The 23,384-nt window shown below is 42.7% G+C and overlaps 1 protein-coding gene across 4 annotated transcripts in view; it reads right to left on the bottom strand.

Annotated features, from left to right (window-relative positions):
- The window catches only part of ttll7 (tubulin tyrosine ligase-like family, member 7), a 142,141-nt gene that overhangs the window by 21,064 nt on the left and 97,693 nt on the right, over positions 1-23,384 (bottom strand). For all 4 annotated transcript variants that reach the window (XM_029706283.1, XM_029706286.1, XM_029706284.1 and 1 more), the window contains 8 exons: positions 22,693-22,787; positions 19,561-19,708; positions 12,973-13,046; positions 10,643-10,778; positions 8,467-8,553; positions 5,326-5,560; positions 2,591-2,889; positions 1,774-1,908 (listed from right to left, as the gene is read on the bottom strand). In XM_029706283.1, coding sequence (XP_029562143.1) covers positions 1,774-1,908; positions 2,591-2,889; positions 5,326-5,560; positions 8,467-8,553; positions 10,643-10,778; positions 12,973-13,046; positions 19,561-19,708; positions 22,693-22,787 — 1,209 coding nt within the window. The remainder of the gene's footprint in view (positions 1-1,773; positions 1,909-2,590; positions 2,890-5,325; positions 5,561-8,466; positions 8,554-10,642; positions 10,779-12,972; positions 13,047-19,560; positions 19,709-22,692; positions 22,788-23,384) is intronic.

Genomic DNA, 23,384 nt, shown 5'->3' with positions numbered 1-23,384 from the left:
CCTATGGGGAGATCCGAAGAACACTTTTAGGTTCTAGATAGCATTTTTTCCCCCTAAGAGTGTAGCATGGAGTCATGTGTGCATTCAAGTGCGTGTTCTGGTGCAAATTATCTGCACAATATGACAAACGTAGGCTCATTCTGTTCAGGAGAACCTGGGGTATAATGCGTGTTATCCTTCTAACTGTGGATCAACCATAACGATCATAAATGTTGATACTGTAAATGACATGAGTTTTCAAATATGGAAATGTGAAGTGCACATTTGGACTCATGGGTGTGTGGTTTTCTTGCATGACATCAAAGCTGTATTTTTTAAATAATATTATCCTCAACATCTTATGTTTCAAAACACATCGACTCCTCTAAATTTATAGCATTCCCTTCACTCAGACAACAACAAATGCGCAAAAGTAGCTCAATTAGCGGGAGCGATGGGGCATCTTTTTGCAGCACGTGGTGCTCAGGTTTATAACGGCTCTCAGTCAAAACCCATACAGCGCTGTGAAGCAGAGAATCTGAGCTCTGACGTCATGTATAGCATGTTGCTGTACAGCCACTGCGTTCCAATTTAGGCGCTTATCAATGACAAAATCTGCCATGTTCAACCCGTAGACGGGATGACGGGCTGTGAGGGGAAAGTGTTCAACTGAAACTGAGCTGAACCTATATGAAATCAAACTGACACCTATTTTACATTAACATGTACATACTTTATTTCTTCTCTATTATGATGCTAACCTTGCTATTTTACCAATCGCTATGTTTGAAATACAGTGGGAAAGAGAATTGGGTGCCATTTGGGATACAACGATTCCACATGATTGCTGTGGTTCTGAATAATACTTGGCTCATGATTTGTAACAGATATCAAAATTACTTTGAAAATAACATCAATCACAAAACCGTCTCAATTTGTCATTTTCGCAACTTGAAACCACGTTTAAAGTAAAAATAGCAAGTCCCCGTAGTTTACTGTGTGGCTCAGTAGGTAGGAGCAAGTTGCTGGCAACGTTTTGAATATAACAATAGCAAGCCACCATAGTCAACTATGAATATAACATATTTTTAAGGTGCAATATAATATTTCCTGGTTGCAAAATTTTTATTTTATGTGACAAAACAAGCAAGTGTAGAGAATCATTTTACCATCTAAACTGCTGTGAAATATATTTTTAATAACCAAAAATACTATATTTTCAGCTGGTGTACAAAACTGAAAGTAAAAGACAAAAACTAAACTTAAGCACAGGAAGCATAAAAATAATGCACATTGAACAAGTTCTTAGACTTGGTTTCGATGCGAATGACAGATCTATAACTCACATTTCTTTGTGAATTTGGTCAGGTCGCCCAAAAAGTGACATATTGCAGCTTGAAGTTCACAGTCAACCACGGTGGCTCACTATTTTTACACTGTCATTTCACGAGTGAGGTAACGAGTCAGCCAGGTGCGGCTGCTCATCTGCGCACCTATTAAGAGTTTATTAGCGGAACAGTTGGAACTGTAATTGTGTCACACGACCTCGACACCAATGTAGCGGAGGCGATCCGTCGAGGGGGAAAGAGGCATTGATAAATACACAGGAGCTGAGGGGAATACAGTGAGGCTTTCTGCTGCCCACGTTTTGGCCATGAGGGAGTTTTCAAAGACAATAGGCAGTCAGGAGGCCATTGTGGAGGGGCTGGGAGGTCAGGAATAGTCCCATACTGTATGGTTGGCTCTGGCCATTGTCTCTCTTTGGAGATACGGCGTATATACTTTCACACACACCTCATCCAGAACGGCCTCGGCCTCCTCCTCAGTCTTCCCCGGGAAGCGGATCCTCATTGCGCTGAGAGCGGCCAGGCTCTGTCTTGTCAGCTCTGTCTCCTGGTCTTTACTCCTCAGGATCAGCACGGGATCACCCTGCACACACAAATGTTCAAAACACATACATAAGCCAAACAAATTAACAAAACAAATAAATACAGGCCCGACAGACACACATATAGGTCAAACACACACACACACACAAGAGTCAGACACACAAAGGAAAGAGAGGAGAGAAAAGAACATGAATGGGGTTTAAATGCTTTAAATAATGGTTTCAGCTGAGATCTCAGAGAGAAGAGAGCTAGAGAGAGAGATGGGGTAGAAAGAGAGAAGAGAGAGAGAGAGAGAGAAAGAAAGAGGGAGAGTGATAGAGCGAGAGAAGACAGTGTGGCCATGGTAATTGGAGAGCACTCCAGCTCATCAGAGTCCATATCGCTGAGGCCTCCAGGAACAGACTGAGACTGGGAATATAAAGAGAATGGGCATAATGTGTGTGTGTCAAGAGAGGCCAGACACAGAGCTACATTGGGTTAGGGGGACAGCTATCTGTACAGGCTTAGAGGGCCTCATCCAAAGAAGGGCCATCCACAGAATGTGGAGATAGTTTTAGCAACTTCAAAGGTTTCGTCTGGCACTATATGGTATGGTAATGGTAGCCTACTGTATGCTCCCGAGGGAGGGGGAGAAAGAGCAGGAGACAGAGAGTGTAGAAAGTGTGAATGTAGAAAGTGTAATGATAAGTGCGTGTGTGTGTGTGTGTATGTTTGTAACTCACCATGTTAGCGTGGATGGTACCTAGACTACTGCTGTGCGGCACCCTGTGGGTGGAGCCGCTGCGGCTGAGCGAATGAGAGCGCAGAGATGCGGAGCTTGGCCTAACGAGGGCCGTCGCCGCAGGAACGGAGGGCCTGGCCAGCGAGGCTCGCGTCTCATTGGTGGGTGACTGGGCGGCCAGGGAGGAGATTGAACGCGGGCAGGAGATGGAGCGTCTGATTGGCCCAGAGAGGGTCGGAGAGGAGGAGGCAGAGAGGCCGGCCTTGACCGGCTTCATCAGAGGTTTCCAGTGAACCCGTCCTGAGAGAGAGGGATGAAGAAAAGGAGAAGAAAAAAAGATTACATGAAATGAAGGAATAAAGTGGTGACCTAAATAACTTAGTCCAAAGAGGGGGAACTCTCTCACTTCTCTCGCTCTCTCTCTCTTTTTCTCCCCCCCTCATCTGTCCTCTCATGCTCTGCTTTTCATACTGTCCACTTTCATTCCATCGTTGGAAATGAAGTGTGGCATTAAAAGTCCCATTCCGGGACCCGACGTGGTGGCCTATTGAATGTGGCTTTCATTAATCACTAAAGCATGTGTTTCTGTGGCTGTGGGCCGGCTGCTCTCTTCCCTCCTCAGGCCGGATTAGAGAGCAGGGCAGCGGGCCCTTCCAGCCCAGTCACAGCCACAGAACCTCCCCAGGACCACGGAGCTTGAACCACCTCCAGCAGCACGTCCAGCCAGCCCAGTGTGTGTGTGTAAGCCTGGAGATGAAAGTTTGTGTGCATGTGTGTGCGTCTGCTCGTGTATATGTGTGTGTGTGTGTGTGTGTGTGTGTGTGTGTGTGTGTGTGTGTGTGTGTGTGTGTGTGTGTGTGTGTGTGTGTGTGTGTGTGTTGCTGCTGCACCAGCGAACCTTGAGCACGGAACTTGCCAAATCGGCCACATTATAGGGCTTAGCTGAGGCCGCCCCCAGATGGGCGCTTATGGAGTCGGTCGGCAGAGGCAAAGTCACTCCAGCGAAGAGCAGCCCCTCAAATCCAGCCAAATCACTTCTTTGTCCTTCATTCTGGACCTAGGCTGTGTACAAAATGGCCCAATATTTCCTATGTAGTGCTCTACTTTTGACCAGGGCCCAGTAGTGCACTATATATGGAATAGGGTGCCATTTGGGATATACCCCTAATGGAAAATATAATGCTAGAGTAGAAAACCACCCAATATTTCACAATGCAACACACAAATACATTTTGTGTTTTTTTTTCTACCTGGACTGGGACTTTGAAACTTGGTGGAAAAGACACATTACCTTATAAACCTGTAGGAATGTCCAACTTATCAATCTTTCCCTCTAGTTTCCCAAAGAGCACGTTTCAGGACAATTTGCTGAGAGTTTTCAAGGTAAGCCACAAGCCTCTATCTCGCCGTATTACATGCCACACACACACACGCACGCACGCACGCACACACACACACACACACACACACACACACAGTTTCATATCCAGACACACACACACTCGGTTTCATATAAAGACACACCACACACACAAGCACAAACACACACACACACGACGACAACTAGTAGAATAAAAAGCTTTCCCATGGAGCAATCATCAGACGATGACCCTAATTAAAAAATATGGATTTATCCTGTTTCATGTATTAATTAGGTAAACAAATGCATTGTACAGATTTACATCACTAATTTAGCTAGACCGGGACCTGGCCGACACCACCAAACCCAACACTGCAGTATATCTAGGAACTTGGCATGCTGGAGAGAAAGAGCGAGTGAGAGAGAGAGAGAGAGAGAGAGAGAGAGAGAGAGAGAGAGTATGTGTGTGTGAGGGTAATATAGAGCAATCATGTGTCTAATGCCTATGAGTATTTGCACACGTGTATTAGAGAGAAAAGGTGTGTGAGTATACGTGCATGGGCACCTACCTACTTACCAACCTCCCTGCCTCCCTGCGTGTATAGGACAGCCTAAGTGTGTCTGCATGCGTGTACGTGTGTGACACAAGTTTGTTTTAGTAATTATTGGACCCTTGTAGTCATCTGGAAGGCATCATGGCCAGAGAGAGCCATCTCATATAACAGCCTTCTCCCCAATATACCAGGATTACATCCCAAATGGAACCCTATTCCCTATTCCCTATATAAACTTAGTCCACTACTTTTGCCCAGGGCCCACGGGGCTCTGGTCAAAAGTAGTGCACTCTGTAGAGAATATGGTGCCATTTGGGAAGCAGTCCAAGAAAGGAGGAAATGGAGAGAATGTCTGTGAAATGTCCTTCTTATAGAAGAGGCCTCTGATTGCTAATAAAGACATTCCCAGACCCCCTCCTCCATTTTACAATGGTGTGTGTGTGTGAAAGGGGAAGGAGTGTGTGTATGTGTTTCTGTGCGTGTGCACCTGTGCATTTGTGTTTCTGTGCGTGTCTCTGTCTGTGTCTCTGCGCGTGTACGCCTGTGCATTTGTGTGTTTCTGTGCGTGTCTCTGTCTGTGTCTCTGTGCGTGTACGCCTGTGCATTTGTGTGTTTCTGTGCGTGTCTCTGTCTGTGTCTCTGTGCGTGTACGCCTGTGTATTTGTGTGTTTCTGTGCGTGTCTCTGTCTGTGTCTCTGTGCGTGTACACCTGTGCATTTGTGTGTTTCTGTGCGTGTCTCTGTCTGTGTCTCTGTGCGTGTACGCCTGTGCATTTGTGTGTTTCGGTGCGTGTATGGGGTGCTCTCCTCCTCTCCTCCTCACCTGAGCGCTCCGACAATGACTTATACTTGTTCTCTCCCAGGTCGTAAGAGACACTCTTTTTCTCCCTTGTCTTCCCTCCTTCCCTCTCATCCTCCCTGTCATCCTCCTCTTCAGGGCCCTCCTCGGAGCTGCTGTTGTTGACGCTGCTGCCGCTGGCGTCTCCTCCGTCGCCTCCGTACTCCCTTTGTCTCCTGCCGCACGGCGTCTGGGCGCTCTCAGGCATGGAGGACAGGGGCTGACACACACACACACACACACAAGGAGAGACACACACCCACAGACAGAGAGACACACAGACAGAGAGAGAGAGACACGGACACACAGTGAGAGAGAAAGAGAGAGAGCGAAGATTATGTCAGCACCCACAGACACACCCTTCAACCCTAGCCAATTACCGTCCGTCACTGTGAGAAGCAGAGGTGACACCACGGGCCCGTACGTGTGTGTGTGTCAGTGTGAGTGTTCATGTGTCTACAAATACGCGTGTGCACCGGTGTGTATGTGTGTCAGTGTATGACTATGATTGTAAGTGTATGACTGTGTGTGTATCTGAGTATATGTGGTGTGTGTGTCTGTCTCTGTACTATATGTATGAGTGTTTGTGCATGCATGCATATGTGTGGCTGTCTATGTGTACTGATGTACAAACTTAATTTGAGCCAGTTTGCTACAGCAGGAAAATAATCCTGCAACTACAGGAAATGTGAATTATTAGGTGGATTATAATTAATGGACATTTTTTGTAGGGGTTAATACATTTTCCGTTAGGGCAAATCAAGTCTGACATTTTAAAGTGGAAATTACAAAGTTAATAGGCCTTTTTAAATCCATGAATACAGTAATATTTTGCATTTCCTGCTATGCAGGTAAATTCTCAGCAAAAAAAGAGTGATCAAATGAAGATTCTACTTCGGTATGTGCATCTGTGCTCGTCTGCGCACGCACATGTGAGCCTGTTCCACACGCCATTAATGTGTACACACCCAATGAGCCGTGTGTGTGTGTTGTCTCTGTAGCTGTGATTAAAGCGACGGTGGAGAGAGACATATTAATTAAATCCAAGCGGCCACTCAAATCCTCCTTCTTGGCCTTTGTAGCATGAATTTATCATTTCCCCCCTCACCACCAGACACAAAAAAAGTTAATTAAATTGAATGTCTATTTCACACCATGGAAGGAACACATTGTTAGCATTAATAAAGCATTCACATCTGTTATTCATCAGCTAATTTAGCAAGCGCTTCTCGCGTACAAAATGTATGTGCAGGATGTGATCCTAGGCATGAGCTTATATACAATCACCGGAGGGGGGAACAAAGTGGCGAGAGTGAGAGAGGTCTGAAGAAAGAGAGAAAGGGAGAGACAAAAATAGCATAGGATAGAAAGAGAGGGACAGAAAAAAGAGAAAGAGGAGAAAAGAAAACCATCTCTCTCTATCACCTTCTCTCTCTCTCCCTCTATCAACCCTTTCTACACTGCTTAAGTATGAATCCACAGTATTTAAATTGCTTCATTTCAACCCCTCTCTCCTTCTCTCCCTCTTTTTCCAGATGGCCCGTAATACAGCCCCTGGGAGTGTGTCGATCCATCAGAGCACTCAGAGGAGGGCCAGCAGGCCAGTCAGTCCACGTCAGCCCGCACTTGCCATGGTCCAAAGCGACAGGCACAAATTAATTTCGACAAAAGCAATTGTGTCTGAACGAGTCGTTATCCTCACGGAAAGGGCCCTAATACAGCAGAAAACTGTCCCATTGAGTCGCTACGCACACTTGGTGACTATGTCCCAAATGGCACCTTTTTCCCTGTGTAGTATGTTTGGTAAGGAATAGTGCACTATGTAGAGAAGAGGGTGCCATTTGGGACGCAACCCGTCGTGCGTTTCCCCCACTTCAGCGGAGGAGTGAGGGATGGGTTTAGATGTAGGGTTGTGGAGAGAAAGATGGAGAAAGGGAGATAGGGGAATGGCGATGGGGAGAGTAATGTGCTGTCATGGGGATGGGGGATTGGGGGGATTGAGGCATGTGGGGTAACGGACTGAGAGAGAGGGAGAGGGGAAGTGAGGGAGAGGGAAAGCTGACAGGTCTTCCCTTAGGGGATTGGTTGTACCAGGGCCTTTCTTGCTTTGACTCTCCATCTCCATTACGTGCTTTTTCTGGATCACTTTCTCTCTCTCTCTCTCTGATACCTTAAGGCAGGGGTTCCTAACCTAGGGGGCGCCAATGTTTAGCAAAACATAAAACAACGCCAATATCTTCAATGTTTGCTAGAAGCAAGAGGTGAAATGCCATAGGAAGACATGACTCTGATGCACATTGGAATATCTTTGGTTTGTCTCTATGACATTCAGAAGCTGAGCTACAGCCTTCTAAAGTCGAAGAGTCAAAGAAAATGGACTTTGCTTGGGAAGTAATCTTATACAATGTGTGACTCCGTTGCTATCAATTGATCTATTTACTTTCTGTAAAAGACTATGTATAATTAAATTGAGGGTTCATATAAATGATCATAATAAATCATATTTGGTAGGGGAATAACATTTGGAGAAATCGGGTCTAGACTTTATTTTCCTCATAATTATTATTATTACTAAAAAGCCTACCTAAAAGATGTAATGAGTTGCAGGATGTATAATTGCAGGAAATGAGCTTCAAAACAACATTTTCCTAGGTCCCTCAAATTAAAACAAAATCAAGCTAGTGGTGTATTTAATATAGGCTATCTCAATAAACAATCACATAAAAAAAGAGGGAGGGTGACATTTTTCAAATGTGAAAAAGGGGGACCAGTGGTAAAAAGGTTGGGAATGCCTGCCTTAAGGCATCAGCCCTTCTATACATCTGCTTCTCTGCCTTTTTTCCTTCTTCCCTTTCTCTCAGACATTCTCCCTCTCTCTTTCTGTGTGTTCCCTTAGGGCATCTGCCCCCTTTCTCTACCTCCCTTCCTTCCTTCATTCATTCCTCGCTTTTCAAACCTTCCTCCTCATCATACTCTCCTCTCTCTCATTCTTCCATCTCTCTTTTTCTCTGTTAATAATGATAATACATGGATTTTACATAGCACTTTTCATGGACCCAAAGATGTTTGGAGAAGATGAAGAGGCATCTCTTCCTCCCTGCCTCCTTCCCTCCCTCTCTATCTCACCTTGGGTCCTCTCTGCCGTGACGATTTCCCCAGCAGCTTCTCGTCGTCCAGCTCACACTGCTCCAACAGGTCCAAGATGTCCTCCTCCTGCAAACACACAGAATACAGTAGGTTAGTACTTGATAAACGTCATGAAACCATTAATAAATAGATTCAATGGAGATGTAAATCATCCATTAACGTCAATGGGAGACTTAACCAGAAGTTTGAGTATGAGTGCAGATCTCAAGTCAGTATAATAGCCTATGGTACCGTAAAACACGGTACTGTAAAGCAACTGCCAAATTATGAATTCTATCAATTACACATTTAATCAATCAATCAACTACCACTAATAAGGGTTGTAAGATTCTGTTGCTACTCCCGACCTGCAAGCAGACGTGAAAACTCAGGTGTTCCACTTCCATAATGCCTCAGTACCATTGCATAGCTAGACCATGAAAGACCTGGCAGAACATGTGTTGCTCTTTGGGCTCACTCTTTATTGATGTATGGGTTGCATCCCAAATGGCACCCTATACCCTATAATAGTGCACTATGTAGGGAATAGGGTGCCATCTGGAACGCAGCCATGATCAATCTGGAAACATTATGTTACCCGTAGCCAATACGCTGGGCCCCTTCTCCTTTTTGGCCGCGGCTGAATTAGAGAGAGGGTGATTAATGTTGCTGTCGCACATGGCACCCTCCCATTGTCTCTCAAATACAGATTAAACGTGACTGTGGTCTCTCAGATTAGCAATCAAGTAGCTTTAGGCTGCTCAAATGTCAAATGCGGGGACAAAAGTATGTGTGGGTCTGCTTGTGTGTGGGTGTTTATGTGTGTGTGTGTGTGTGTGTGCACATGCATGTGTTTGTGTGCCAGGGTCATAAGGCCAAAGCTGTGTTGGCATTTGGTTGAATCCCTGATCATGAACCAACCAACCAGCGCAGCCAGCCTCTCGCTCTGCAGGAGGTTAGCTCATATAGACTCAAAGCCACATGTACATATGGCAGATCCCTCCAAATCCCTCTGCCGTGCTCTCTTCCTCCTTCCTTCCTTCCTTCCTTCCTTCCTTCCTTCCTTCCTTCCTTCCTTCCTTCCTTCCTTCCTTCCTTCCTTCCTTCCCTCCCTCCCTCCCTCCCTCCCTCCAGCTCTCTTTCCTTCTCTCTCCCTCCATTCTAGGCTATTGCTAACTCTCTGTTTGTCTATCTGTCTCACCCTCCCTTCTCCTAAAACTCCCTCTGTCTCTCTCTATTCCTCCCTTGGTCTCCCTTTCTCCTACTCTCAAACACACTTTCTCCCCTTTTGCTAACTCCCTAACAGTCCAAACCCCCCAAGTATCAACCATACCACTTTACCGCTTTCTCTCGTCTCTCTCATACTCCTCCTTGTCTACCCCCTCGCTCTCTCTCTCTCTCTCTCTCTCCCTTTCTCGCAGTATAGAAACCAAATGCCACCACTCCATCTGAAATGCATCATGAATAAAACTCCTCAGAAAGCCTGTGTGCATCCTAAATGGCACCCTATTCCCTACAAAAAGCACAGCTTTCGACCAGAGCTCTATGGGCCCTTGTCAAAAGTACTGCACTATTGGCAATAGGGTGCCATTTGGGATGCAGTCTGTCTCTCCCCCAATGCCAGAGCATCCCTGCGATTTCCCTATTAACAATTATTTTCTCTATGAACGTACCCTCGCACCACAAACCGCAGGAACACAGCTGCTTCCACTGCATTCCATAAAAAATTCAACCATCACAAGCACTTTCAAATACATTGAGATCTTTGAGAAACCGCTTCAAATTAACACTGTGATAATTCACAAAGTGCTAAGGAATAACAGTGAACGCCTAGATTGAGGAGAAGGGGAAAGGCCAGAGCCAGACAAAGCAACTGGAAACAAAGATGGAGGTTGTACGGGTTTGTCCTGCTTTTAACAAATGCTATGATCAGCAATCAACGGATGCTTTTCAAGGACAAGGTGACAAACACGGATCGAGGAGGGGGCGTGACACTTTCTCTCTGTATGTATTTTTCTCTCTTCTTTTTTTGCAGAGGAGAGCATCTAAACAGAGGTGAGGTGCAAGAGAAAGATGGAGAGAGAGAAAGAGATAGATAGGGAGGGCGAGTGAAAAAGAGAGAGAGGTAAAGAGAGGAGAAAGTGTGTATGTGTGCTGTTCAGTCTCAGGTACATACTTTCATTCGTTTCAGAGGATTATTCATTTCCTTTTGAAGTGAGGCCGCTCGGCCGGCGAGGAAGGTCTGAAAGGCAGCTGAGAGGAGGCTTTCATACTTCTCCAGGAGAAGCTTGTCATCTGGGGGGTAAATACGTCTGTGGGAGGAGAGAGAGGGAACAAAAACAATGACATAACATGAATTTAAATAATCAGTAACCGCCGAGGAAAGTCAACCAGTACCTTTTTCTATTGCCGTTTTTTTAATGTAAGTTTAAGTTCCCTCCTACTGGGCACAGACGTCAGTTCAACGTATAGATTTGATTTACATTTGGTTGAGTTGTCAACTAATGTGAATTCAATGTAAAATCAACAAAAAATGGCACCTACATTCAATGACATATTAAATTTAAGTTAAAAGTTGGGTGAAAAAAAGAGTAAACTCTCTTACATCGATTACTTTTTTCAAATCCAATCAGTTTTCCTCATTGATTCAATGTCATCATATTGAATTTTTGGGTTGAAATGATGTGCAAATTATGTTGATTCGACCAGTTTTTGCTCAGTGGGCTCAGTGCGAATAGATGGCTAATTGAATTGATGGTGGAGACTGGCTTAAATGTAGGATTTTACATTTTAGCCAGTTTGCTGCAGCAGGAAAATAATCCTACAGCAACAGGAAATGTGACTTTATAATTAATGGACCTTTTTGCAGGGTTGATGCATTTTTCGCAAGGGGAAATCAAGTCTGATATTTCAAAGTGGAAATTACAATCTTCAGAAGCCTTTTTAAACCTCAAATAAGTTTGGCATTAAAGGAAAGTTCTCCTGCAACAGGGTGATCAAACATCTGTATAGCCAGTCATTTGGAAGCGCGAAGAGCCTGCTTTTGGGGTTGGAACGGCCCCCTCACCCACCATAATCAAGGGGATAAACCAATGTAAATGTTGAGATCGTGGGGGGATAAAGCTGTCAATCCTTTAAGAGCTACACATGTGAGTGATGGCTCAACTTGAGAGGCAAAGTTTAGTGAAAGTAGTACACTATATAGGGAATAGGGTATAATTTGGGACGCAACCTGTGTGTTCGCCGTCGCTCATATTTTGGCCCCAGCTTTTAAACATATGGCTGCTTAATCTGCGATTTGACCCACATGTTTCTTCTGAAGGAGTTGTTCATGTTCAGAATGTTTCTGCATATTTCAGCCCTTGTTTTGATTAGTTGGGGATCGTGTAAGAACTCGCAATTACATCAGCTAAAAACTTGACCAATTTCAATGAGTTTCGACTTGACTTGTCCCTTCCCAGCCTTTTATTAAGTCCCCTACGCTGGTTAATACACACACACACACATTCACACATAAACACACACACACGCACAGACATGCACACACACAGGCATGCACACACACTTCTGAGAAGTTTGATAAACCAAACACGGTGACAGGCACTGGACATGAGCTCCCTTTGATGCCGGTCTCTCGTCTGACTCCCGTACCTGAAGTGCATTTCATCTAATGACGGGCTAAGTTCGTTAAGAGACGCTAACGAGCGAGCCTAAATCAGATCCCGATGCCGTGTATGAATCCCAGGGGCTGCGTCCCAAATGGCACTGTATTCCCGATATAGTGCACTATGGCCCTATGGGCCCGTGTCAAAAGTAGTGCACTATAAAGGGAATAGGGTGCCACTTGGGACACAGACAGGGTCTATTAGCTCAGGTTCCAGACTGGTGTGTCTGGCAGGGTTAGCTACCGACAATAATTCACAGACGCATGTCGCCATTAGACTATCCGCTCATTGAGTGTTCAGGGAAGAGGTCACTTATGCAAAAGGCAGAGCGAGCGAGAGGTGGGGGGAGAGAGAGGGAAAGAGAGACAGAAAGAGAAAGCAGAGGGATGGAGAGAGTATTAACAATGAACAAAAAACAAGCTCTGACTCAGACACGTCAACGATACTATAAAGAAATGACTGGCCTACGTAAATCTTCTGAAGTCTTTATCAGAGAGAGGAAGAAGAGGAGAGAGATCAGACGCTTACTCATTTGCCTGTTCTTTTCGCATGACGTGGCTGCACTGCCTTTGTGAATGCACGGGATTCATGACTCAAACCTCTGCAACGCACACTCTCTCTTTCTTTCTCTCAATAACTCCTTGGTAACACTCACGCATAAGAGTCACAACTCAAGCCTACGCACCCCCTCACTCTGTCGCTTTCTCACTTTCGTCCCACTCAAACATTCAATTTATTTTCTCTCCCAATGTTATTTATCCTCCTGAGATCCGGGTGCTCCGCATGTGACCCCGTAAATGTAAACAGAGCCCTCCTCACTCAGTGCCTCTTCCCCCCTTACCTGTAGTTCCCCAGATGTCTCTTTTCATGCTCCTCTCGGGAGATCTGCTTGCGGACCTGAGTCAATTGCTCTTTCTGCAGAAAAAAAACCCACAGGTAACAGAAAAAACGTAGGGTGAAAATAAATAAATATATTACCAGCCCAAATTCACCATGGGGCCGATTCAGACTTAGGAAATATATGCCTTCCTACGCACGCCTTTCCGATGCAGTTCTCAGTAGTTGGTATTCAGACTTACCTTACGCAGGCGAGTAACACTCTACAGATGTGGCTATCTTGCACACAGTGAAAACATTTAATTAAACTGCTGAAAACTTTCTCGCTTGCTGGCCAATAGATTTTCTTTCTGATTTTTCATTCAATCAGGTTGTCAGTACATTTATCTTATCTTAAAGTGGAACTGACACGGTTTTTACTACTTTGCAGAAATGAAAGCAACAGATATTTTAATATTTTCATTTTATGTTTCAAAACCAACTTCATAAGAGTAAAAAAAAAGAAAAGGCATTGTTGGCAGAATTAAAAGGATGCAGTCAATACATGATTAATAAAATTCAACAATAAATCACTAGGTAGTCTAATACATATTGTTATCAGTTGTAAATCACAGCTAGTACATTGTTTGCTGCCTCCAGCAATTCAGGAGATTAACTGTTTCAGATTCACAAAACCAATATTTCTGGGGGAAAAAAGGATGAAGAGGGCAGTGATTGGGAATCTCAACACAATCAATCTAGCTATGCAGTACGTGGCTAAGGCTTTGGCGTATCTATTTCTAACCAATTTACTTAGCAAGCTAGCAATATGAATTGATAGCTAAGTCATTTAGCATTAACAAGGCATTCTGCCTTATCCCTAGGGTTCTCAGCTACAAGCATCGCTTACCAGTGGGACCAGGTGAACAACAATCCCGACACTCCGTTTTATCATTTAGAAACCTCAATAATCATTGCCTGTACGAAGGTTTTTGAAACATATGGAACAAATGTTTTATATCAGTGAGAAAGAATCTAAAAAAAAAAGACAATAACCCTAACTCTGTAAAAGTGTGAAGTGTGAACCTTTTATTTTAATTGTATTATTTATTGCTGATATGAAAGATAATGTACTGCAAACAATGCCTGTTACCTTTCAGAACAAGAGGCACTTAACAAAACTCCACCGGCCAGAACATACCTTCATGAAATAGTTTGTTGTTTGAGCAATAGGACTGTAAAGTTCCAAAAAGTAAGACTCCTGTTATTTATATATTTGCAGAAAACAATTCAGGTTTCTTTTGTGACTTTTGCTACTGCTTTCTAAACAATGATCCAAACAAAGTTGCACTGTTCTGCTGCCTGGAAACACAGTCCAGTGCAGTGGAACATCAACGTGAATGGCACATTCTCATATGGCATGGCCTATTTGTATAATAGCTGTGATTGGTTATGGCGCACCAGTCTGTGTAGAGTCCGGATCTGGACAAGACTGAGCTTTTATTGACTGCAGTGTCTATTAATTGCTCAAATGCATGTCTTTCACATTACTATTGAATTTTCACAAATACTTGACTCTACGTCATTTCCAAACATTCTATGAATGTATGAAAACACTAACATATCTATGTGTTCGCTTATCACAACAAACAAAGCAAAAAAATTGACATTCTTTCTGAGGGTGTATATGAACAGATTTGAATAAGATTTAAATGGTGCAAAATCGATGTAATTTCCACTTTAAGCCACCTTTAACCCAATGAGTCCCACCATTGTGCTGGTGTGATTTTGGACTTCTATCCTCTTTTAAATATTGTGTGTTTGTGCTACAGACTTCAAGGTACCATTGGTTTTGTCTATTTCTTCTGCAATCATTGGTACCAACCATTAATCTGTGTGATTAACGGGGGATGAGCTAGAGCTGTGTTTGTGAGACAAGGGCGGATCCCAAAGGGGCCTGGGGCCGAGAGTTTTTTACAGCAACGTCTGTAGAGTCAGAATGGTTTGAGCTACACACTATTAAAATATATCTATGAAAAGCTGAGACTCTTACGAACATACACATGTTTATCTCTATGCAGCTCACAGGCTACACAAAAGTCATTAGAAGATAAAGGGTTCTTCTACATAGACGATCATAGGAAATCCCAGGACATAGTGTCTATAATACTGTAATAAACTGACAGTTGCTGTCACAAACTCCAAACTCCACACAGTTGTCACTGACTAGTTGGATATTCATTTCACACTGAGCAAACCATTTCTGTACTTATAGCACTCACATAAATTCATTTCTATCAGGTTTTTGCTTTGGCGGACTTATTTTGTTTACTGTTTGTCAAATTGTTTTCTGCTCTACTTGTAGCCCTGGTTGTCCTGAAAAGAAAATGGTAAAACACATCATTGTGAGGCTAAATATAACGGCTAAATGAATGTGAGATAAATAAAAAGCTGTTTTTTTCTGGGGTCTCGGGACTGATAGGGTAAAATACGGTGTACCATTCATTAGAATTTTGTCAACAAACTCACAAGAATATATTGAGAGGGCGGGTTCAAAATATTAGGGATCAATGAAAGAAAGACATTAAATATATGCATATTAGTCTCTGTTTCAGCACCAATTGGATGATGGAAAATACTCTGATATTGTAATATATATAAACAAAATATTTTGATGAATCACAAATACAGTGGTTTGATTCATCCTGAAAGTTGCCATATTGTCACGACACCTACGGAAGGTGGCGCCCCTACTAGCTGCCACCGATCTTCTGTTTCACGTTCTGTTAGTTAGGTCTAGGATGGGGGGGGGGGTTTAGGCTAGCTAGGTAGGTTTGTGTTTTGTGCGGGATTGTTTATGTCAGGGCTCATGTTTGGAAGTGAGGGTCTGTGTTTTTCCTCTGCCAGTGTTTTACGCGGAGTTTATATTGGGCTGCGTCCCTGCGTTATGTTTGGAGAGGGTGGTGCGTTTTATTTATACGCCCTGCCCAACCGTGCTTGTATTTTTTTCGTGTGGATATATTAAAGAAGTATTCACGGAATCATCTGTCTCCTGCGCTTGACTCTACCTCTCCTGCTTCCTTGAGCCACACCTTGTGACACATATTCAATCCATGAAATATTGGAAGGTGAGAAAAGTGCACAATAGGGTAATATAACAATAATACTTAATAATGAATTAATAATGAATAATAATAATAGTCCTATAAATCTACTCTATTCCTCACTAATCATGGAACTGTAATAACAACGGTCTAGTCGTCGTGAACCGTGCGCCAGGCTACAGGTTTGAACTGCTACCTGTGGTGTGAGTTCCATTATGATTCAAATAGGCTACATGTTCTAAATTAATACACACGTTAGTCTAATATAATCCAGTATTGCTAGCAACCCTCAACAACAACTACACAGACGTAACAGAGGAAAGAAAGGTTAACAGAACTGAATGTTGCAAAATGTAGGCTACAAATTGAAGGAAAGTAACACTAAAGTGACAGTTATAAATGTACGTGAGTATTACTGACTGTGGCTCCCAATAGTAGCTAATATTTAACATGATACAAATTGTTGAACATTTTTTGAAAAGCCCGGTCATACAATTAAAACATTCTAAAGCGCATAAATCAACTCGGTAGGTTCAGCACTACAGCCTATAGCTTGGGTCTCCAAATGTCATCCCTGCAAATTATTAGGACATACAATTACAGTGCTTTGAGAAAGTATTCACACCCCTTGACTTCTTCCACATTTTGTTTTGTTACAGCCTGAATTTAAAATGGATTAAATGTAGATTTTTTTTGTAACTGGCCTACACACAATACCCCATAATGTCATAGTGGAATTATGTTTTTCCAAATTGTTTCAAATTAATACAAAATTAAAAGATGAAATGTCTCGAGTCAAAAATAATTCAACCCCTTTGTTATTGCAAGCCTAAGTTCAGGAGTAAAAATGTGCTTAACAAGTCACATAATGAGTTGCATGGACTCACTCTGTGTGCAATAATAGTGTTCAACATGATTTTTGGATGACTACCACATCTCTGTACCCCACACATACAGATAATTGTAAGGTCCCTCAATCGAGCAGTGCATTTCAAACACAGATTCAACCACAAAGACGAGGGAGGTTTTCCATGCCTCTCAAAGAAGGGCACCTATTGGTAGATGGGTAAAAATGTACAAAAGCAGACATTGAATATCCCTTTGAGCACTTTGGATGGTGTATCAATACACCCAGTCACTACAAAGATACAGGCATCCTTCCTCAGTTGCCCGAGAGGAAGGAAAATGCTCAGGGGGCCAACGGTGACATTAAAACAGTTACAGAGTTTAATGGCTGTGATAGCAGAAAACTGAGGATGGATCAACAAATTGTAGTTACTCCACAATAGTAACCTAATTGATAGAGTGAAAAGAAGGAGGCCTGTACAGAATAAAAATATTCCAAAACATGCATCCTGTTTGCAACAAGGCACTAAAGTAATGTAAGGCACTAAAGTAATGCAAAAAATGTGGCAAAGCAATTCACATTTTGTCCTGAATACAAAGTGTTATGTTTGGGGCAAATCCAATACAACACATTACTGAGTACCACTCTCCATATTGTAAAGCATATTGGTGGCTGCATCATGTTATGGGTATGTTTGTAACCATTAAGGACAGTTTTTCAGGATAAAAAAGAAACAGAATGAAGCTAAGCACAGGAAAAATCCTAGAGGAAAACCTGGTTCAGTCTGCTTTCCACCAGATACTGGGAGATTAATTCACATTTCAGCAGGACAATAACCTAAAAGAAAGGCCAAATCTGCACTGGAGTTGCTTACCAAGAAGACAGTGAATGTTCCTTGGTGGCTGATCTGCTTGAAAATCTAGGGCAAGACTTGAAAATGGCTGTCTAGCAATGATCAACAACCAATTTGACAGAGCTTGAAGCATTTAGAAAATAATATATGGGAAAATATTGTACAATCCAGAAAGACTCACAGCTGTAATCGCTGCCAAAAGTGATTCTAACATGTATTGATTTAGGGGTGTGAATACTTATGTAAATGAGATATTTTCTGTATTTCATTTTCAATACATTTGCAAAATAATGGGTTTTCACTTTGTCATTATGGGATATTGTGACACAACAAAATGTGGAGTAAGTCAAGCGGTGTGAATAATTTATGAAGGCACTGTAAAATTCTGAATAACGGCACAGCTATTTATAGCCTACTTCACTGGAAAAGGGGCTGCAATACACGTCATGTTGATAGGATTTTCAGTTCGCTTCCATATGACTGGTTTCACTTAAATCTCCAGCGTTCATAAGGAAAAATTATCTAAAACAACTGCTATTTGTATTCACAATCACCTTCTCCAAATCGATTACTCATTTACCTAGCTCTTATCAATTTATAAATTACAGTGTTTGGAGAATGGTATTATTTCTATCAGATTTCTATCCGAATGGAAATAGTAGATGTTTTTTCACTTGAAACCGACAGGTGCTTAACCTTATTCATGGTTTCCACTTGTGTAAAGATGGTGGAATTACTAGGGAATTAAGTCAAGGTCAGAATATGGCATATCTGTTTACACCTCCGCCATACCTCTATTTATTTGATCTCCACCCCAATGGGTACCTTGCTGGCACTGGCTTTTCCCCATGCGTAAGTTCAAGGTCAGAATACACAAAAATGGAATAATGCAGAAGTAACTTGGGTCTGAATTCCCACCCATACACCTCTATCTGAATAACAATAAGTGAAGGAATGACACTTTTCTCTATTTAGAATCAGACTAATGAAGTCAGAGGCACAGAGCAGAGAAGCACAAAAGGCCTAGTGTTGAAAAGAAAGGGGTCGTCCTCCGTCCTCAACACCTGTTTTACACCGGCCCTGCCAATTTAAAATTCACATGGATTTTTCCTCCCTCATTCCCATTTTTTATACATCAAAGAGCAATAATTGTGAGAAGGTCAAGTGGTAAATTTTATGAAGAGAGTAAGGGTTCCTCCAATTACAGTCACTGATCGGCTAAACGCCGGTACATGTCCGTACACTCATCCCTGGGTAGTGGCGTATGTATCACCCACACTTGGATATCACCGTGCACTTTTAAAATAAAATACAGCTTGTGTTGCCGTGTGCCCCCTCCGTTCAGACCGCTAAAGGTTGATCAATGGACTAATCAAGGGGTGGAACCCACTAGCTACTTAAACCTGGCACTTAGCTCTGGAGCACGCGACAACCTCGTCCAGCCTACTTCTAACGCATGTATAATGAAATGTTACGCTGTCGACTGAAACTTTTACTTTTGCAGTGACAAGGGCAAAAAAAGCAGTAGTTTCTCTCATTCTATCAAAAAAAAAAATTATTGTTCGGGTCGCTGCCACCGGCACAGTTAAGGCTATCCCGACATCGGTTTTATTTAGGCCTACTGTCCTTTAACACATCTCAACCATCTTTCTGTCGATCTCTCCATATGTGTTCAATATCAATGTGCATAATCTGCTAAATGGTATATATTATATTATATATTATTATGTGTAAAAAAATACTAAAGCAGAGGGAATTCCTACTACTGAAATTATAACTATCATTTCTAAAAGTCGTTTTTTTACGCACCAGTTCTTCTTTCCTTCGCTCCAGTGTGTGGCGCTGTTTTTCTGCCTCGGAGGAGGCGGCCGAGAGCTTCTTCATGGAGCCCTGGCCGTAGAGCCGTCTCTGGGCCTCCGCCTTCTGCTGGGCCAGGTTACGCTTCTTGTCGCTCGCTCTGAAAGAAGAAACCACAACACAGCAGAGACAAACAATGAGAACAGCAAACTTTCTTTATTTCTCTCTCTGATTTAGCTTCCCTCCAATACCTTTATTTATTTACGTACTCTATAAAGTATAATTTGATTAATCTTGCAAAGCCACCAGCCTCTCTCTTTTGGCATTGAAGCACAAAAAGTGGAATGCTGAACGTACCAAACCTGGGTTCTTTCAAAAACCATAGCTGCACTTAAGTTTGCCCTGGAGTAATGGAATGAATATCATCCAAAAAGTGCAAACCCACACTCCTGACAGGCCCAATCAAATGGTCAAAGCATTTGAAAAAAGCAAAGTTGGAAGGAGTCAGAACCATTGACTTTCTTCATATTCCTAATAAAGAAGTCAAAGGTCCTAACTCTCTGACCTAGTGGGAGCAATTTATTTTAGCCACTCACTGGCCCTTTAAATGTAATATTGTGCCCTGCTGCGGGCACTGGGGTTACTCTGTGTCCTGGATTCCCCGGGAACTGCCCTAGCTCATTTGGGTGGAGGGATACGGATTGTCTTCTGACACCTTTCTAGAGCTGGAGACTAAACCGAAAGTTATCGACACTGACCATACCGATCACTTATCGCAGGCATTTTGCTGATATTGTTCATTACAATAAGTAGCCTATACTGGAGAAATGTGAAGTTTGAAATTAAATCAGTGTGCTAATATCAGTGATTGTTAAGGGGACAAGTGATGACTACAACCATCACACTAGTAGTAGTAGTTTAAAGCATAATTAAAAAAAAACTTGCACATTAAAATTATAAACGCATCACATCAATTTAGGCAATATGTATTTTTTTTCATATCGCACAGCTCTACATCTTTCCAATTGAACCAAGTCACAAGCCCACCCAGCCACCATGGCCCACTCCTTACAGAGGTAAGGTATTACTATATAAAGAAATGTAACAACGTTTCTTTCACTCAGTAAACATACGCAGTTTGTCTGGTGCCAGACGTTGTTCAATGTTCTATCACCAGGCCAAGATTTATTCGCTGGGAAATAATCAAATCTCCCCTTTTGTCTTTATGAACGCAATAAACATCGGCAATGAAACAAATTCTTCTGATAAGGGATTAATGGTACTGTACTGCGCTAGAGCTGTTAAACAATGCTTTTTCTCCTAATGATTTACTACACTGTACTGGGCTGACCTAGAGCTGCGTTCAATGTTTTACAGTGTATCACAGCGCTGCCAAACAGATCTTTTGAAATTCTTCTGATAAGGTATTTATATTGTACTGCACTGGGATAGAGCTGCGTTCAGTGTATCACTGTGCATCACTGTGTATCACCGTGACACAGTGCTGTAAACAGATCTATGGTAGGGGTGTATTTGATCCACTCCAGTGTGTAAGTCCTAATGTAGTGGCATTCCTTGTTGTTTATGGGGAGTGTATGGGTACTATATTTAGCCATGTGATGGAGAGGCACAGAGAGAGCAGAGAGCTGGAGGTCAGGTCTGGGATGATCAATCAGTGTAGAGACTCAAGGCAGCCCAGGGACAGCACAACCACAACTAGTCAGTATGGATACAATCACACACGCAAACGTGTACACACACACACTCACATAAACATTTACACACACATGCACACACACAAAGACACGCACAGACACGTATACATACACCTATTGTGACCACTAACCGACCTCCGCCCAGTAACCTGCCCTGAACTTTAGTTACTATCCGGCTACCACTCGGTACTCAACCCTGCAACTTAGAGACTGCTGCCCTATGTACATAGTCATAGAACACTGGTCACTTTAATAATGTTTACATAATGTTTTACCCACTTCAACTGTATAGACTGTATTCTAGTCAAGGCTCATCCTATATAACTACTGCTGTACAAACCTTTTCTATTCATATACTGTCCATCATTTCTATACACACCATCATACTCATAAAAATGTATATTCCAGACTCTGACGTTGTACTATTTCTATATTTCTATATTTTGGAGATTTCTGTGTGTTGTTTTGTATTACTGTACTGTTGGAGCTAGACACATAGGCATTTCTCTACACCCGCGATAACATCAACAATATATGTGTACGTGACAATAAAAAAAATGTATTTGATATTTTATTTGATTTCCATATACTTCCAGTCATTGAACCAACGACTATCCATTTAAAAGCGTATCTCGGCAGATATATACATCCTTTTTTTATTTATTTTTTATTTATTGTTAGCAGAAGTGGCAATAATTTAGTAGGGGTGGGCCACCGCTGCTAAAGGAATATAGGGGAAACTCTGCACTCACACACTCACTCACTCACACACTCACACACAGAGTACACCATACAGCATACTGTAAGCAACACTCACACACACACACACACACACACACACACACACACACACACACACACACACACACACACACACACACACACACAGCATACTGTAAGCAACACACACACACACACTCTCACACACACACACACACACACACACACACACACACACACACACACACACACACACACACACACACACACACACACAGTACACCACACAGCATACTGTAAGCAACACACACAACGCCCGATTGAACAATGCACAAAGAGAACAATGGAGAGGGCCTAAGCTTTATAACTTTTTTTTCGCCATCCAACAATCCAGCACGTAACCCACTTTTACAAGGACTGCAGCTTTAGCAGTTGTTAAAACAAAATACAGAAGCCTAGTAAACAAAGCACTCGTATACTAATGAAATCACTCTGAAACGAATAACAAGAGGGGTAGATAGTGCGCACATCAAAGAATTGAAAATGTTTGTGGTGAAATAAAGAGAATCAATACAAATCTAAAACATTCAAAAGCCTTGGCCATGCAAAAGTTCAGCGTATGCTTTTTGATGAACTCATAATGGGCCTCGGGAGGCTGTGCGGATGATATTGTAGAAGTGTTGCTGCTACACAGCATCTATAGGCCTACCTGATGTTGAGAAGTTTCAGTGCGTTGAGCAAGACCCCTTTCTTCACGTCGTAATCAATCTTCTGATCGGTCCCGAAGCTCGGCGCTCGATTGATCTGCGGGAGAAAAGATTCAAAAAAATAAAAAATTCAACAGAGAAATACAATTTGAAAAAACATGACCTATGGGCAACACTTTTGAATTGATTTATTTATTGTCTTAAGACATAGTACAGTTGCCCAGAGGATGAGGTACAAAGCCCAGAGGATAACATTGTAACATCCCTCTTTATGTTGTCTTTCTTATGATTATAAGAATGGATTATGCAAAATTATTCAACACTTATTTCCAATGTGGTCTTTGCTAGTGCACTTTAGGGAGATTAGTGAGAGGAGGGAGGTGGATGAGTGTGTGTGTGTGTGTGTGTGTGTGTGTGTGTGTGTGTGTGTGTGTGTGTGTGTGTGCGTGAGTGTATGTTAGGGAGGGGGTTAGTGTTTATTGGTTGGAGGACACTTTAGAGCCTGGTCCTGTGACCTTTGACTTAGCCCACATCCTGTCTGGCGGGGGCCGGGGGGGGCAGCTGTCACCAAATACGTGACCCCGTTGCTGTGAGCCAATGACAGTGACTGGTAGCTCGGTCCGTGGCATGCTACTGCCCCCTTTGTCCTATGGGACGCTGGCACCTCCAGCCAATACAAACAGGCTCTTATCTC

Source organism: Salmo trutta, chromosome 22, assembly GCF_901001165.1.
Source record: "Salmo trutta chromosome 22, fSalTru1.1, whole genome shotgun sequence".
In the NCBI taxonomy this organism is placed as follows: Eukaryota; Metazoa; Chordata; class Actinopteri; order Salmoniformes; family Salmonidae; genus Salmo; species Salmo trutta.
Note: the sequence above shows the minus strand (reverse complement) of the source record. Positions and strands in the feature narration are given on the sequence as shown.